The following is a 17,504-nucleotide window of genomic DNA, read 5'->3' as shown; positions in this document are numbered from 1 at the left end:
TTCCAGCCTGTGGCTCCCAGCTGAGGGATTCACCAGCCCCTCCCTGCCCCTGGCTGGGTACTTCCAGGCTTTGACACCAGACCGAGAGATGCCTGGGCCCTCTCCCTCACCCCCCCATGTCTATCTGGGCAAGCCAGGGCAGCCCGCCATGCCATGAGGCCGGCTGCCCTGACACAGCACAACCCGAAGCCTTTCCAGGGGTTCCAGGTGCCAGGGAGCGCCTGGCTGCAGGCCCAGCCGCGAAACTCCCTCACAGCAGCCCTCTCTGATGCGGTGGGTGGGGTTTTTTGTTATTCCCCCCCCCCAAATTAGACAAGCAGCCAGCCGCACATGCAGCGCTTGGCCGTTACTACTAGCCGCCTGTGTGAGTCGCATCCCCCCGGGCGGTGCCCGCTAGCGCACCGCTAAACGTCGCCTCCGAAGGCCGGGGCCTGGTCACGCCCCCTCCGGCCCGCGGCCCCGACACAGGCCTCGCCCCGGGCTGCGCGCGGGCCACGTGGAGAAAGCCGGCCCTTGGCCACCGCTTTCCCTCACAGCACCGGCCGGGCAGCGCCGGGCCCCCGCGGCCGCCCCACCCCGCCCCGCCGGGCCGTCCCCCGGCTGCGGCCGCCGCGCTCTCCCCGTTCCGTTCGGTATCCCCCGAGCCTCTGACTCGCCACCGCCCCCGTGGCGCCCAATCGCCGCGCGCGCCCCCGCTCCCGCCCCTCGGGAGGGCGGATGGGGCGGGGCCACGCGGCTCGCGGGCTGTTCTTAACCGCCGCCGCGCCGCTCCCTGCGCGCGGCGTTCGGTGTCCTGGGCAGCGCCCGGCTCGCGCGGGTGAGGTGGCGGCCGCGTGCTCCTTGCCGCCCGTTGCATCATCCGCGGCCGTGGGGTGGGGGAGGAGGGCCGGGGGTAGCCGTGCCCGCCCTTTTCACACTTCTGGCGGGGGGGGGGGGGGGGGGGAAGGGAACGCGCCGGGCGTCGCCTCAGCGGGGGCGGCCGTTAAACGGTCGTTGTGGGGGGTGGGGGCTGCGTCAGGGGCGTCCCTCGCGCTGTGGCCCTGGCCGGCGGGGAGGGATGGAGGGCTGGTGGGCGAACGTTTGTGCTGCGCCGTCGGGCTTCGATTTTCTCGTTGTAATTAAGATGGTAGAAGAGGACGGGTAGCTTAGGGCTGTGCTGGGCGAGTGGAGGCCGGGAGCCAGCCCTGGCGCCGGTGCCGGCGGGCGGGGGGGGGGGGCTGCCGGCTGCTGGGGATGCTGTGGGCGGGCCGGAGGGTGCCAGTGAGGAGCCCTCTCCGAGCAGGGAACCGGAGGAAGGGAGACGGGCTTTCTGCTTTTTACACAGGCTTGCAAGATGAGGTTGTGCCTTTTGTTTTTCTCTCTGGGTATGGCACCGGCTCTGTAGCCGTTCTTGGCGCGCCATCCGTTGTTCTCGTGCTAGTGTTTTTCAGCAAGTATGGCTAACGCAGTGTATGTACTGAGAAGCTTCTTTTCTTATATTTTATTTCATACGTTGCCCTTCCCCTCTTGGGAAGGGTCTGAACTTGACTAAAACCTGACGGAGTTACTTCAGTGCTAGCAATGCTGTTGGCACGCTACTTGAAAGACAAGCTGTTCTTCTTCTGTTCCTGTTTGATTGTCTGGAGTCTGCGTATCTCTCTAATCATGAAGCCTTTGACCATGGAGGTTTCTGGAGTGCAGGGCCCTGTTCCAGCAAAGTTGCTTAGACTGTTTACCCTTTCAATGAGTCTGTTTACTAATTTGAGGCATGAGAACTCTGTGTTCTGCTAAACTTGTGCTGCAGAAAAGAAGCAAAACTTGAGTATGGAGATAGGTGAAATCTGGGGATTTTATGTCTGAGAGGAAAGGACACTTTCCTCTAAGAAACTGAGACCTGTGCAGAACCTGCTATTTCTTGGCAGGAGAATGGCTGTAGTGAGATCACTACTGATGAATTACAGTTTAGGTGCTAGGTTAGGCCCAGTGCTTGGATTGTTTGGACAAGTCATCCTTTTCTATAGTAGTTGGTGGCTCTTTAGCATCCTATTATGATACTCTGCATGGGAGTTAACCAGCCTGTTTTCCTGAAGCCAGACCAGTACTTCAAAAAATTGTGGTTGGTAGCCAGAATCACGGGGGGGGGGACGGATGTATCCTGGAGCTTGCTTGCTGCTTCAAGTACATCACTAATCTGGCACTGGCAGCATAGCAGGCTGCCAGGATGGCTGGGATGGGCTGGCCTGTGGCTATTGGCAGGTGTCATGCTGTCTGTATATGAGATCCATAGGAACTAGGTAGACATCAGGATGTACCATGATCACGGTTGCACTGTGGATGCCTGCCAAAAGCTCTGTTGGTGTACCGAAAGTAGGTGGCAGCTGGTCTTTCTCACAAAACACGCATCAGCCAAAAAGCTGTCTTCCTGCCCAGGCAGTGGTGACCAGGGGTTCTCTGCCAGCCTTTATAAGAGATCCGTGGTCAAACAAAAGATGTGATGCCTTTCAGGGTGGCACCATAAGGTTGTCAAGCACCGGAACAGGCTGCCCAAGGAAGTAATTGAGTCACCATCCCTGGAGGTATTTAAAAGACATGTAGATGTGGCACTTAAGGGCATGGTGTAGTGGTGGACTTGGCAGTGCTGCATTAACAGTTGGACTTGGGTCATTTTAAAAGTCTTTTCCAACCTAAATGATTCTATGATTGTATGATACTGGGGAAGGGGAGCTGTGCTTCTCCCTGTTCTACAGACCTGCTCAGAAACTGAGAGCAGAGCTCTTAACTCCCTCTTTTTGTCGTGCTGGGCAATTTGCTTAATCTCTGAGCCTCTGTTACTGTACCTGTAATGTTGCTCTCCCTGTACTTGGTGGGTTTGGCAGATCAAGAGCATTGTTAAGGCTGTAGTGTTGGTCCATCTTTGTGCACTAAGGAGGGGGAACTAGCAGCAGGGAAAGAGGTAATGAAAGCTTCTGACCGCAGCAGGTAAAAATGCAGATAGGGCATTCTCCAGTCTTTTCTTTTATGCTGTTGAGCTCCTTGAAGACATCAGCCCTTGGTCAGAAGACTTACTAGGTGAATCCAGACAGGATTGGAGTGAACTCAGGAAATGGAGATGTCAGAAGACAGCTGCCACAGGGCTGCACGCACAGCTTCCCTTCTGTGGGTGGAAGGCAGACTGAACACTTTCATGTTTTCACTGGCTGATCTGCTTTGCTGTTGAAGTTTTAATATCATTGCAATGTTACAAAGATGGGGGCATTAAAGAACTACCCATTTCCTATCGGGAAGGTTATGAGTATGCCAGTCTGGCCTTGAAAGAACGAGTGATCATTGAGGGGACGCGCATGTGCTCATCTGTTCCGTAGAAGAAAATGGAAATGAGACTTTCGTTTCTTAAAGGATCTCTTGCTAGAGCCACAGTTAACTCATACTCCAGTTACTTCAGGTCATTTGATGTCTCCTGATACAGGAGTGGTGGCTGTCCGCTATTGAAGAAGTAGCAAGGGGACACACACCTACCCCAAACGCAGATGGCTGTCGGTCTCCTGAATCACTTACAGCCGTGGTGTTTCCAAACAGCTTCCAAAGACTGGATGGGTACTGCTGCATCTGGTAACCTGTAAAGATCCTAAAGCTCTCTAAGACCCTGTGTATTCTCAGAGTGAGCAGGACAGCTGGTTTGTGGTAGTTTACTTGTTCACAGAGTAAAGTACCTGATTAACATCAAAATTTTCCATTCTCGGGCTGCAGCGTAATGGTATCCTGTATCTCAGCTCTTGCTGAGTAGTCAGCCCTTGGGGCATCTCTCTCTGATCCACCTCACACCTGCCTTTTAGCTTCATTTCTGCTTCAGACAAGACTCAAGTTAATTAGATTCTTGCATGCATGATACTCTTTAAATATCTACATGAGTGCTGACACATACTGTAAACGGCCTTAGAAACTGTAGCTTCTAACATATCTATGGAATGAGTTCAGCTCAGGCTGTCTGGGGATTAATTTCACTCACTGGCCTTCAGTCCTGTTCTGTAGGAGTTGAGAAATAGTTTAGGTCTTGGGTTCCCTGTGGAGGTTGATCTAGAGATGTGAGCCTTGCTTGTGAGGCTTTCTGGATCTCGTACCTCTGTCTGTGTCCCAGTCCCCTTTGTGTCTTAGGTTTAAGTGACTTGAAAATTGTTTCTGAATTTTCTGCCTCGTGCTCTGCAAGTATAATGACAGAAGTTAGGCTTTTCTAGTTAGACTCTACCCACACCCCCAGCTAGTTATGGGAGTGTTTCCTTTTACAGCAAACATACATTCAAGCTACCAGAATTCCTTTCTTGAAGATGGGCAACTCTTCCTATTACTTATCTCCCTCAGACTCTTCCGAGCAGTGTTCAGTTGCAGTTAGAGAAGCAGAGTTGCCATTCTCCTGTCCTGTCTCCCTAGCCTGCATTCCTAGAAGAAAGACTTGAGAATGGGGTCAGGTTGGCAAAGAAGTTGCTGTCATCCTCTGTTTTGGTCATTTTCTGCTCACCCCCTTTCCTTTGTTCCCCAGAGATCTTGCCAGTAGAAAGATGTACCAGCTTCCTGAAGCCTGATTTGGGCTTGTAGGTGGGATCATGGGGGTGTCCTAAACTGACCACCTCTGCCCCCTATTTTGCTGAAGATGCATGATCTAGGGCTGTAAGCATTGATTGGATGTTCTGGGTGGTGTGTCAGGAAGATAATCAGTATCACTGAAGGAGCTTGTAGATCTGAGGTGTTTCTGTTGGTTCTGAACATGACAAGTCACTTGTAGGCCCTTGACCTGTTTCTTAGGTATAACTGTAAGACATCACAGCTGCTTTTATGTCTCTGTTGAGTGTGTAGTAAGAATTGCCATTGGAGGACAACCAAGTCCATCCTAGGATTTTGTCCTTCTTCAAAACGCTAAGATACTAGGTTGACCATAGCTGGGACTGATTCTCTACTACTAGCATGATTAGAATTTGACTGTATATATGCATATCTATTTACTTTAGGCTGGGTGGGTATGGGGTTATGTAAAATAATGCCTAACAAAATGATTTGAAGGGACTTATGAACTGGAGCTTGTGTTCCTTCCAATGAGAGATGTTGCTTAAGGTTAGTATTTGGCAACAGGATTTTTGTTGGCAGTGCTTGTGATTTAGCTTTTTTCTTTCTCTCTCCTTGTTTTTCAGAGTTCTAGCCCCATTATCGAAGACTTGATCAAACAGCAGAGTATTGCCATTCTAAACACATGAGAGAACCTCACAGCTTAATTGAAGGCAATAAGTACAGCTTTTTTCCTCAGTTTCTGCTGTTTATAGTTCAAGAGGTGATGGGTGTTGCTGTAAGTGCATTGGTAGATTTCATTTGCCTTACAGTGGAGGAAGTGAGATTGTCTTGCCCAATTTAGAGGGAATCTTCCAAAAAGCAGCTTTCAGAGAGCCACATTAATTTCTTTCCTGCTGTTAATACAAAGAACAATACTTATTTTTTTTAACCTCTGAAACTTATTGCCAAAAATTTTTCTCCCGTTCTCCTCAATTTTAGCACCTTCTTGAAGAACACTGAGAATTGATGATTTAAAGCTTTTGCACTCCTGTTCTATGAGAGCCTAGCAGCTGAACAAAACCTGTTTCCTGTCTATAGCCCCTTGCTGCTTTCTTCCTGCATGCTGAAATGGTTTAATCTTTTGGCAGCAAGGTACTCTTATTAGATGGACATTGTAAATATTGTCAGTTACCTCTGAGCAGAGGCAGTTGGTGTCTATGTCCAGTATTGCCTGCCAGCTGTCTGAAGGAGCATGTGGATGTGGCTTATGGGAAACCTTGAAACTTCTTCAGTTTTTGTTTTTGTTTTTGTTTTTTTTTTTTTTAAAGTGCTGATACTCTGAACGGCACCTTCCAGAAATAGAAATAAAGGCTGGGTTTCACTCTGGAACTGGAAGTATGCTAATTTCTAGTAACAAAAACTAGTTGGTGTTAGATTGTATATGTTTATGGAATGTTAGCTTTCTTGGACTGCTGTCTCTCAGTCTAGTCCTGGTCATTAGTCTAGGATGGGATGTAGTCCATCTTGGCTCTTTTGCATGTATTAACCTAAATAAAGTAGAGTCATATCATTTTGGTAGCATGGAAGTCTTTATATCCAGAAGGAGAATTATTTTAAGCCTTAGTCTGGACAGCTGGTGCTTTCAGAGGCTTTTTTTCCTAAAGGACAGCAGTTTAAATGCATTAGGCGTTTGCTTTGAAACAGCATGCAAGAAAAGAATTGCTTGCTGTGTGCAAGGCAGTAGTGGTTTGTGGTGCATGTTAACCTGCAGGATCAAATGTTAAAGTTCACTGATCCTGTGATTCAGATTTTCTTCCAGTGTGTCACCAGACCATTAATTCTGCCTGAACTAAGCTGTATCTGTTCTGTGTGCATTTGTCAGAAGGAGGAGGATGAGGCCAGGGACCCTTTCTGTGCCTAGCACAACTCAGTAGTGGAATGAGCTGAATCTTGCTACAAAATGGTGATGAGAAAAACAAATACTAGGGGGGGAAAACCCCAACCAACCCAGATTTTTGTCTCAAGTGGGAAGGAAGCAGGCAGGCTCTATGAACACCTGGCTGGAGTAGGAGAAGAGAACTATGGTTTCAGTTTTATACTTATTTCTGAAACAAAAAGTCTCCTAGACGGCTTCGTTGCTTCCTTGTGGTTGAAGTGTTTGCTGCATATCAAGCATCACTATAGTTGTGTATGCAACACTAATTCAGTTTGGGCTGGAACTTGTGAGATTTTTGTCTCCTCAAGGGTCAAGAGGCTTCTGCAAATGTTCCTGTATAAAGCCTTTTTCCAAGTTGTGTGCAGGGTCTTTTGGTGATGGCACCATGAAGCCCTTTCATCTCAGTGTCTCTAGAAGTATATATCCTGTGAAAAACTGAGTATTTCATACTACTTTGTGTGGCTTTCAAGCTTACAGATTTACAGACAGCACAATAGAGATGTTTTCTGCTTGCTTTATTGGATCTGAGTTGTGGAGGGAAGAACAGATTCAGGAGACCTTCCATTGATCTTGCACAATATCTCTGCCGCGTTATTATTTTTGGTTTTAATCCTGTTTATACAAGTCATCTTCACTTTGTTTTGCAGCTTCTTTTTTTACCTGTGATCATGGGATTTGTGTTTTGCCCCTACAAGAGACTGTTTCCTGATAGTTTTGTTTTTGGTTTTTTTTTTTCCTAACTTGCACAATCTGCAGCTTTGAAGGCTGTCCCAGTCTCGTGACCCATAGTACTTGGTCTCCTGAAGAAAGTCCAGTCTACTGTGCTGTCACCTTCACCAAAGAGCATGGAGAAATTGATATTAGAAGGGCCTGTTTCTGTGTCTAAGGTACTCATTGGTCTTTGGGGACCAATTTCCTTCTTTCTGTCACCAGAATTTGGGAGAGCCCCATCTGCTTTTAGGGGGATTTTTTTTTTTTTTTTTTTTTCTGAAATGCTGTAGAGGTAGGTGCTATTGAAACCAGTGGCCTTTCTGGAAGAATTCTCCATCATGACCACAAGTAGTAATGCAGAGTCTTTTGGTACCATTTCCTAATTAGCCAGCAAGTAGTCTTACTCTGTTGTTCTGCTTGGAATGGGGAGGTTTCATTTCAGAGAGAAGTTTTTTGGGGGTGTGTGGGTGTCTCCCATGAGACTAGCCCTGTATTCTTTATATTTATGGAGGCTAGTTATAATAAGCACATGCTTCAGTATGTTTTAAATTATCTTTGTGTAGGGCACTGTATTGAGTCTTTGCACTCAGCATTGCAATGCAAGGTTCTTACCTTGGTGATAAGGATTTAGCAAATCAAAATTATGTTGAACTGCTTTCCCATCTTCACAGTACTATGGAAACATCAACTGACTGTTAAAACATCCATGTGTTGTGACCTTTTTCATATAAAGGGAAAAACAAGACTGGGACATTTGAGGATGGGATTCATTTAACAGAGAGAGGCTATGCTTTCTCTTGTAACACCTGGGTCTCTTGTAGTCAGTGGCAGAACCTGTTCTTGGGTGTTAAAAGCTACTTGTTGCAATTGCAGCTTTTAGCTTATGGGCAATACTGCTTTCCTGAAAATTGCCACCAGGGTAGTTGGTGTTCATCTTCCCTCAGAAAAACTGTGTGCTGAAACTGTAGACTGGAAATAGACACACATATCTATTTATCCCTTCACCAACATGTCTCTGTCCCTTATTCTCCATAAGAGAATAAGGGCTCTTTATTAGTAACATGTTTTTTAGCTGTTTTACCGGGGAGCAGTGACATGAATGGCTGATGCAGTGCAGAACTTGAGTGTCAAAAGATGGTCTGATCCTGTTAGAGGGGCATACAAAGCACACTGTCTCTCCCTGCCACCTTTTTTCCTTTTTTTCTTTTCTTTCCCCCTCTCCCAAGGATGGAATGCCTACACTTCCTTCCCAGAAACCAGATATGAACTCATGCCCTCATGCACCTGGCAAATATTTTCTCCCTGGTGGGGTGGACAATGAGAACTGCAAGGGTAATGAAAAGGAAAGGGAGTGGATCCGTCCTGATACACCTAGCAGATGCACATGGAAGCTTGGGAAACCCCTCTCTGCCTCCCCTCATCGTCATACCACTCTGTAAGTATTTCTTTTATTTGCTGATTTTAAGTACAGTACTAATCCAGGTTTCCTCAGAGCCATGTAGATTTAACAAAAGATGACCAATCTAAATTGATGCTGTAGATGTGCTGACGGTTCTTAGTTTCCACGCATAAGCAAAGCTAAGAATCCAGATTAAACATGCGGGGGCCTTGCACCAAAAATGTGAAACTACATGGCTGGAACTAAGTTCATGTAACCTGGCAAGCAGTTCCCTGACTAGATGAAAGATTACACTATTAATGCTTTTTGCTTGCAAAATAGCTGACTTTGAGCAGTGCTAAGCTACTTCACGTCAGAAGGAAGTGCAGAACACTTAATTCTTGCCTCAGTCTTTGGGTTGATATCTCCTTAATCCTTGTTTTGGATCAAGGACTTGATGTTTTGTGAATTTGTATCTGATGTGCATTCTTTTAGCCTGATTACTTTAAAATATTTTAGCCTGATAAAGGGGAGGGAGAAAGCTGATTGAATTAAAAAGCATCAGAAGTACTGTGTTGCTTTTGTATGACCTGCCTGTGGCCCCTTCTGTCAATAATTGACTTTGTTTGTATGTGTACCAGGCCAGAGCCTCTGAAAATCCTGCCAAGCATCCTGGATAAAGTTGGCGATACACCTTTGGTGCGAATCAACAAGATTGGGAAGCAGTATGGGCTGAAGTGTGAACTCTGTGAGTACTGCTGCAGGAAGAAAATTGAAATAAGAAAACATTGAAAATAAGAAAAAATTGAAAAAGATGTTTCAGAAACTTGGGTAGTCCTGGTTAGTAGTATCATGTAACCTGGTTGTAGGAGTGCAGGTGCCCTGCAGAAAATGGTGAGGAAAAGTTCCTCTTTCTTTAGCAGATTTCCAGTTTTTTAGAATTTAGTCATCTAAAACATCTTTCAATTTTTACTTCCTGAGCATATTTCCTGCCACTTCTCTGTTTTTGTAGAAAAAGTAAAACTTTTTTCATAGAAAATATTTTTAAAACTTAAGTTTACATAATTTTTTTGACTGCTTCTCACATTCAGGGTATTCATCGGTGTGTGTAAAATGCAGATCCGCAGTTACCACTAGAGACCACTGAAAATGGTTAATTGTAATCAGTGAATTTTGTTTGTTTTAAACCCAACCATACTGGAGATATCTGGAGGCTCTGATCAGAGTCCTGAAAGTTTTAGCACCACTGAAGGGATTAATGCTGGGAGTACTGAAATAAAAGCATAGGCTGAACAAGGGGGAGAAACTTCCAGTTTGATCAGAAACTCTTTGGCTGGAGAATGTAGCAGGGAAGAGGCAAGACGTGTTGGTAAATTCTTTCCCCCCATGCTCTTGCACTGGAAGAGTCCTGGGGCTTTTTATCTGAATGACTGGGCTTTAATGAAGAGGAAAGATGGAGGGAGAGGTAACATTTTGAGGAGATGGATAGAGTATGGCTTCTGTTGCTATGTTATTGTGATCTGTAATAGTGGAGATTGTTGTGAGCTGAATACCCATTTCTGGTGTTGTAAAATAGGGAGGTGAATTGGGAAGACACTTTAATAGAGTTGCTCTTGCAGATACATTAGCAAATACGCTAGCAGCCTGTTTGGCAAATGACTGCTCTTTAAGAACACTGCTTGGTTTCTTTGTTTGCAGTGGCAAAATGTGAGTTCTTCAATGCTGGAGGCAGTGTGAAGGACCGCATCAGCCTGAGGATGGTAGAGGATGCTGAGAAGGCTGGGATCTTGAAGCCTGGGGACACAATTATAGAGCCAACTTCTGGCAACACAGGTAGGGGATGGGAAGACCCTAGCAAAGTGTGGGAGGAAAATGCTGTGGTGGTTTTCCTGGAAGAGGCAGTCTTGAGACTGGAGCATGGAGGCTGCCTATGCAAGGAAGAAAGGGGATCTCTTCCTGCCCGCATGGTTTAGGGAGCAGTGCCTCTTCTGCCTCACGCAAGGAACAATTCTACAGTGTCCTATGCCAGCCAGAACAGCTGGGGAAGGGGTCTGCTAAATTTGCAGGGGCTCTTTGCTTTAAAAGAGGAGAAGTGTTAGGCCAGTTTCACTAGGATCTTTAGGTCCTATTCAGGAATTAAAGTCTGACTGAAATTATTGGGGTGGGGGGAAAGCCCCAGAAGACTGGTGTGAATCTGGATCTTCCCCTCCTGTTTGGGAAGTCCCATGGTCCCTCTGTCAGGTGAGGTGGGCCTGGTTTGAGAAACAGCCTTTCCCATGTTGGTGCAGTTGAGATGGGAGATGAGCTGCATCCCTACAGCACTCTGCTGACATAGCCTTTGCACACCTAGATTTTTGACAGACTCCACTTAGGCCAGCATCTCTTCCTTGAAGGGCTGAAGAAAGGAACAGTCCTGCTAGTCAGGGGCCAGGGCAGAGCACCTGATGATCTGAGCAGACTGGAGTTGACTCTGGGCTCCTCTGTCAGAGCTGTCGTACTTCTGTTAAGCTGCTCTACTGGTGGGGAGTAAACATACCTGGAATGCTCCCCCTTGAGCTAGCTAAATATAAAATATACTGCCACCTCTGAGGAGGTTCCTGAGCTGAGTTAGAAGCTACTCTGCTGCCTGATGTATTCTGCAGAGATGTCTTGTCCTGTTCTTTAACTCTTTCCTGGGCATTTATCTGCTGTTGCTGTGTGATAGATGCGGGCCAGGCAGATCTTCTGTTCTTCTGATCCCGTCTAGCCTTGTTTAATGGAAGGGCTGGGATTATAAGGTGATCTGTGACCAGTTCCCCTGCTTTCAGCAGAAAACTGGGAAGTTTTATCTGTTGCCGTTTGCTCAGCAGCTGCTCTGTGTGTGTGGGGGAAAACTGAAGCCCTTGTGACTGTGGCTATGCCTCTTGTGTGAACAGTGGCATGTAGTGGAAAACACCTATGTATTGCATTCCTCCAGTATATGAAGTCATACTATGACATCCTGCTTTCTGGGTCAGCATCTGATAAATGATCCTCCTTGCCACAGAATCCGAAAGATAGAAAGAAGGCAGAACCGAAGGAGATACTGGACAATTACTTCAGAAAGATCTCTTTCTCCACGTAAAAGCAAAGACCAGGGCAGACAGTAACCTGAGAGAATTGCTGAGTGTGTTAAATATGAGAGCTAATGTGTTACATTTTTGTCCTCTCTGCATCCCGCTTCTCCCTCAGCAAACACCCTGTTTTGGTGTTTGATGTGTTTCCAGGTTAGCAGCAGTAAGTACAAAGTGTTAAGAGTTCAGGTCTCAAAATGCTTTCTTTATCACAGACCATAAGGGAGAGTGCTGGATGGCTTCCCTTCAGCCTTTAGCCTTAGTGAGGCCTTTGTTGTCATCTTTGTATTTTTATTTATTATTATTTTAGTTGGGCATCCTGTTTATCGGTAGTACTGGGAAAAGTTTTTGTTGCCCCCCAATGCTTAAATACTACTTGAATTACCTGAGGTATGAGCTATGCTTTTCTTACAGAAACAGTTAAAGATATCTTTTTTAAATTTTTTTTTCCTACCCCTACACAATCCAGCACCATGTAGAAACAGCCAACTTTGAACAAGCAAGTGTCTGTATAGGGTAAACTGCCTGTGAGGCATTGTTATGGGCATGTGCTGGTACTGTGCCTGGTACCCAAAACAGCAGGGGAGCTGCCATGCAGTCTGACCTCAGGCACTAACTTGATCTGTTTAGCTTATCCAGCAGAGAAGTGATTTGATAATAGGTGAAAGCTTCTCTTCTATAGGGAAGGCACTTCTGAGCTTAACTCCTCAGGCGGGCAGACAGTGATGAGCTGGAAGGCAGAAATTGGGCTGGAGGTACAGATTTTTAGTGTAGAAATGAGGTGTCTGTCTCTAACAGTCAAGGTATTTCACTGTGGTAGCAAGGTGACATAGTGCATTAGAACCTCAGTCGCAAACATCTTCTAAAATCAGCCTTTTTAGAAAGGGCTTAGTTTCAGCATATTACAAAGTAGGGCTTTAATGCAGAAGTGAGTCAACAGAGGATGTAAAGCTCTTCTGACAGTATCAAAATGATTGCTGTAGTCTTGTTCCTTTCCCAAATTACTACTTTTAAAATGAAGCGGGTGGGACAGGAGGAAGGTTGATGTGCATGTGGTAAAGGTAGCAGTTGGCACATGCTATGTTTCCCCACCCTTGGCTAAACTTTGTTAGCTGTGATTCTCAAAGAACTGGCAGCATCTGTAAATGCAGTTCTCCCCAGTAGCCAGAAATGTTCCCTTTGCCACCCCTTTAGAGACACTCTACTGAAGCCTCTGGTGAAAAGCTGATTAAAGCCAAGGCATGCCAAAGCTAGCATTGTGGGTTTTGTTCTTTGTTGCTGCTCACTGTATGCTCTACATGCCTTTGCTTGCTTCCAGGAATTGGGTTGGCCTTGGCTGCAGCAGTGAAGGGTTACCGCTGTATCATCGTGATGCCAGAGAAAATGAGCATGGAGAAGGTCAGATCTGCTTTTATTTTCCAGAATTTACAAATGAGCATGTTCACACTTGCAGAGCTCCTGGTGCAGATGAGTGCTGTGGCTTTAGGAATGAAGGTGGTAGGCTCTTGGTCTCCAAGTCATTGGCCAGGCAGATCTGTGCTGAGGGGCTGTTGCCAGTGCCCAGAGAAATTTGGGCTGGCTAGACATGGGCAGAAGAGGTCTTCAAGGCCCATCCCCACAGCATTCACTTGGAAAACTGTCATAACTGTTTTAAATACAAGTGTCAAGGGAACTTGAGATTCAACTAGCATATTGAAGTGACTGCCTGTCCCTCACTGAGCAGAGGAGGACAAAGGAAGGCGAAGCTGAAGCTTTGAATATCCTGTTCTGCACTGGGCTGAGCAAGGCTGTGAGGGAGCCTGCTGAGCTGCTTGAGTTACGCTGGGGAGTACTGGCAGGGATCTGAGTTGTGTCACCACAACGCAGGAGAAGGAAAAGCCACCTGGGTAATATCCACTTACCTTCACTGCGGAAAGCACAAAACATCTAGGTCTAGAGCAAGCCCTGCCCTGTGGTGCCGTACCTCCAGCCAAAAGAAGAGATCCCCTCTTTGTTTCACAAAGGCAACAAATTGCTGTCAGCAAAACTGCTTACTCCAGTTCAAACTCTTCAGTGTTCCAGCTGAAAGGCAGTGGCACAAATAAAACCCATGTCCTCTGAAGGCCTATACCCGTTGTTTGCTGTAGCCTCTTGTGGAGGAAGAGGAACTGCATGGCCATTGCCATGTGCCACACAGCACCAAAGGCCTCCCCCTCCCCTTTGAAGACAGGCTTTGCCTTAGCTCAGTGTCAAACTTTCTTGCCCTTGTAGCAGTTGAATGGTGCATAGGGCCTCGGTGGATCTCTTTTGCTGCCTGTGTCCACAGGAGGTGGTAAACATACATAATTTGCACTTAAACATAAAACAGTGCTCTATAGCACTGTTGGAGCACAGAACATACGTGACTGGTGTGAGAAGAGATGGTGTTTTGCCTGAATGAGGTTTCTTAGTGTAGTAATAGTCCCTGGAAGCCTAGAATAGAAACTGGAATTTGAGTCTAGCTCCCAAGTAAAACTCAGTTAAGACCACATGTCATTAGGGATTTGGGTCAGTGATGATGTGAGGCTGGGGTTTTGGAGAACCATCAAGGAGGCTATTGCAGACCAGGTGAAAGTGAAGACTTTTTTATTTCCCTGCATCCCAATGAAGTCTCTGTGCTGGCAGTGCGTTTTGGGGTTTTGTGACCAACTTTATTTGCTGCAGGTGGATGTTCTGAGAGCTCTGGGTGCTGAGATCGTGAGGACACCAACTACTGCCAGATTTGATTCTCCTGAATCTCATGTGGGAGTAGCATGGAGACTGAAAAATGAAATCCCCAATGCACACATATTAGACCAGGTAAGAGCCAAGGTGTCAGAGGTGCAGGCGTAGCATGAGAAGAGGTACTGCAGCCTTGTTCCTTAGTGTCTTTGATTGACTGTTCAACACCCTAGATGTGTCTCTGGAGGAAAAGTTGTCCCAGGTGTGGAACTGTAGTTGAGTGATCACCTGCTGTAGGGTAGCAAGTTTTTGTAGTCACTAGACGGCAGCAACGAGCCTGTTTGCAGCAACTGCAGCACGTGGGTGGCTTTTTCCACTGAGTTGGCACTCCTGGGTGGAAGACTGAGTACAAGGGTCATGTCCCTGAAAGAAACTGTCCCACAGACGGGACTGATTTTTGGCATTGGAGGGTGATGACGCCTTAGAACCACTCTTACAACCTTCCTAAGTGACCTGATTGATCTTCCGTTGGGCATTCTGCCTAGGTCCATGTAATAGATAAGGAAACAGTCTGAAAAGAGCATATGTAGCTGTCGTGGGGCTTGGAGAATGTTTGTCATGTTCTTGAAATGCCTTACAATGTGAATTTTGTCTTTCTGGTCTACTTAATGGCTATTCTGTCTCAACATAGTACCGTAATGCCAGCAACCCCCTGACGCACTATGACACCACAGCTGAGGAGATCCTGCAGCAATGTGACGGTAAGTTTGCTCTACTGCTAACCCCCCTTCAGTGAGTCCCTAGTAGTCTCTTATTTTAGTACTTTGAGAATGGGGCCTGAGGTAAATGAGAAACACATGGATTTTGATGCAGCAAATCCCATACGTATGCTGTGTGTCATTAGAGAATTACCTTATTTCAGTAGTTGTAGTAATGGGTTTTTTTTCCATTAAAGAAGGATGCTTTAGTTTTTAGACTTCTCTGCTTTTGATCAGATGGAAAAAGCAGTGATGCTTGTTAGCTTTTTTAAAAAAAAGCCATAGGTAAATGGCATGGAAGAATAGGGTCACTTTTCTCTGATCACAAGTATAGAACTAGGTATTCTTACATTCTCAGAACAAATACTCCAATACACTGGCAGCTTCTTCACTCAGGAGTCCTCAGGAGTACAAACTGCTCTGTGTTGCAATTGTCACTAGTAAGACGTTTTCACTCTGCAGGGTTTGCTTAGGCAGCTGAGTTGGAGTACCAGAAGTGGCTGAGCTGTGGCAGCAGAGAGTTTTAGCTGGGCTAACTCACCCAGCTGGAGCTGGCTTCAGAGCTGTTGGAGGCATTCAGTGGGATGTGGCAGCCTAAGGCATTTGCCACTGGTGGTAGGAGGAAGTCAAGAAACTACTGACCTGCCTTATTAAAACAGAAGTCTAATAAGGGGACCCTCTAATAGGAATTCAATAGCTGATTTTCTTTCTTATTGAGGTAAGGTGAAGGGTTCCCCTCCTCCTCCCCCTGCAAAAGTAACTCTAGCTGTTCACAGGATTTGGCTCGTCTTTCTGTGGGAAACTTTATTTAGGTTTGAGTTAAAATAAGAATACTTTAACAAGCTGCCATCCTGTAAGCTGAGAATCTAGATGAGTTCTAGCTTCAGGCTTCTTGTTTGTATTTACTTTGTCTTATAGGCCAGGCAATATTCAGTTACCCCGGCTTGGTGAGGTGTTAGCTATTCTTTTGACTGGTAAGCATTTGCTTTTGTGAATCAGTGACCTTTTAAAAATCTTTTTAATTAACAATGCTGTCAGGTGGATGCACCAGGGAAACTGTAAGTGGTGACAGAAGGATGAACTATCGCACCTGCACTCACTCTGAGTGCTTGTGACCCAAAACAGTCTTTTTCACATGAAAATGAGAGAGTAGCTGTGCTAACAGTTTTCTCAATGGATGCCTATCCCATGCTCTTGGCATTCATTTAGTAAATTAACTAATATAATTGGCTGCTCATTTTAAGTTAGAGAATGAATTAGTCTGTAACAGGAAACTGCAGGTGTCAGCAATATGGGCAGCCTCCAGCTGTGTCCAAAGTACCACAAATTGGTGCCTTGCCAGGCTACTGGATAGACATTTCAAAACCATTGTTGAAGTAAATGAGGATTGAGCAAGGTGGTCTCAAGGTAAGTCTTGTAACAGCTCTTGGGAAGTGAAGAGCCTAATCTTACCCTTTTCTGCCACTTCCAGCCTTTTTGTTGAAGAAAGGCCATACTTAAGTGTAAGTGGGTTTTTAATCCACCTTTAGGGGGGAGATTTCACAGCTTCCTTCTATCCCTTACCCTTAAACAGGAAAAATAGACATGCTGGTGGCTGCGGCTGGCACTGGAGGTACTATCACCGGCATCTCCAGAAAGCTAAAGGAAAAGTGTCCAGGTTGCAAAGTAAGTGGCAAGCCTAAAGCATTTCTCTTTAGCAGGGTGAACCTCAAACTGCTCCACTTGGCACATCCCATTCCTTGCAAGCCTGTCCTGTTTCTCTATGGGAAGCTCTTGGATGTTCTCAGTTAGAAGGTAGTTCTGAGCAGCAAACGTTTTCAGACTGAAGCCATCGTGCTTTGTTCCCACTGGTGACCAGAGTTCAGGTTTGGCTCAGCAAATGAAAACTGGCCCTCAAGTCCCTTCAAGGGATGTCTGAGAAACTTCTTTCTCTGATGTGTACTGCAGCCTTGTGTTTCTTCTCTGACTGTGCTTTCACTGATATTTTTTTTTTTTTTTTTGAGCTGCTGAGGTTTTACTCCGTGAAAATTCTCTCTGCACACACCAACCTGTGTGCCTACCAGTGTGCTGTGTTAGATTTCCTCACAGAAGCTGGTATCATGTTTCAATTGTGAATATTTTCCTATGTAGTCAGGGAGGGGTAAACAAAATAAAACTTAGCTGCTTACGCTTGGTACAAAATGTATTGGCTGTAATGATGCCTGTCATGTGAATGAGGACAATCTTGCCTCACAGAAAGGGGAAACCCTGTGTTCTGTTTAAACCAAGCAAAACCCATATAGGACGGGGGGTGCCCCTCACCTAGTGTCCGCAGCCTGAAGAGACAGAATGGGTTGCCAAGAGGCCCAGAGCAGCAAAGGGGAGTTTGCTCACAGGGGAGTTGAATGTTGCCAGGAAGAAGTGAATAGGAGGCTAGCTTGCTGTTAGCTTGGCTG

The 17,504-nt window shown here is 46.2% G+C and overlaps 1 protein-coding gene across 13 annotated transcripts in view; it reads left to right on the top strand.

Moving 5' to 3' along the window:
- LOC308059412 (cystathionine beta-synthase-like) overlaps positions 1-17,504 on the top strand; it is a 35,485-nt gene that overhangs the window by 5,397 nt on the left and 12,584 nt on the right. For 3 of the 13 annotated variants that reach the window (XR_013926228.1, XR_013926229.1, XR_013926230.1), the window contains exons 1-9: positions 3,446-5,311; positions 7,208-7,338; positions 8,389-8,597; positions 9,182-9,288; positions 10,239-10,373; positions 12,951-13,030; positions 14,315-14,449; positions 15,003-15,072; positions 16,643-16,734. Coding sequence is in view for 10 of the 13 variants with exons in the window: in XM_080376713.1 (XP_080232839.1) it covers positions 7,297-7,338; positions 8,389-8,597; positions 9,182-9,288; positions 10,239-10,373; positions 12,951-13,030; positions 14,315-14,449; positions 15,003-15,072; positions 16,643-16,734 (870 nt within the window). In the remaining 3 variants the exon portion in view is untranslated. Of the gene's footprint in view, positions 1-669; positions 818-3,445; positions 5,312-7,207; positions 7,339-8,388; positions 8,598-9,181; positions 9,289-10,238; positions 10,374-12,950; positions 13,031-14,314; positions 14,450-15,002; positions 15,073-16,642; positions 16,735-17,504 lie in introns of those variants that run through there. The other 10 variants (XM_080376713.1, XM_080376714.1, XM_080376719.1 and 7 more) reach the window with 8 other exon arrangements.

This window comes from Falco punctatus, assembly GCF_963210335.1.
Source record: "Falco punctatus genome assembly, chromosome: 2".
NCBI lineage: Eukaryota > Metazoa > Chordata > Aves > Falconiformes > Falconidae > Falco > Falco punctatus.
This window is presented reverse-complemented; position numbering and strand designations above follow the sequence as displayed.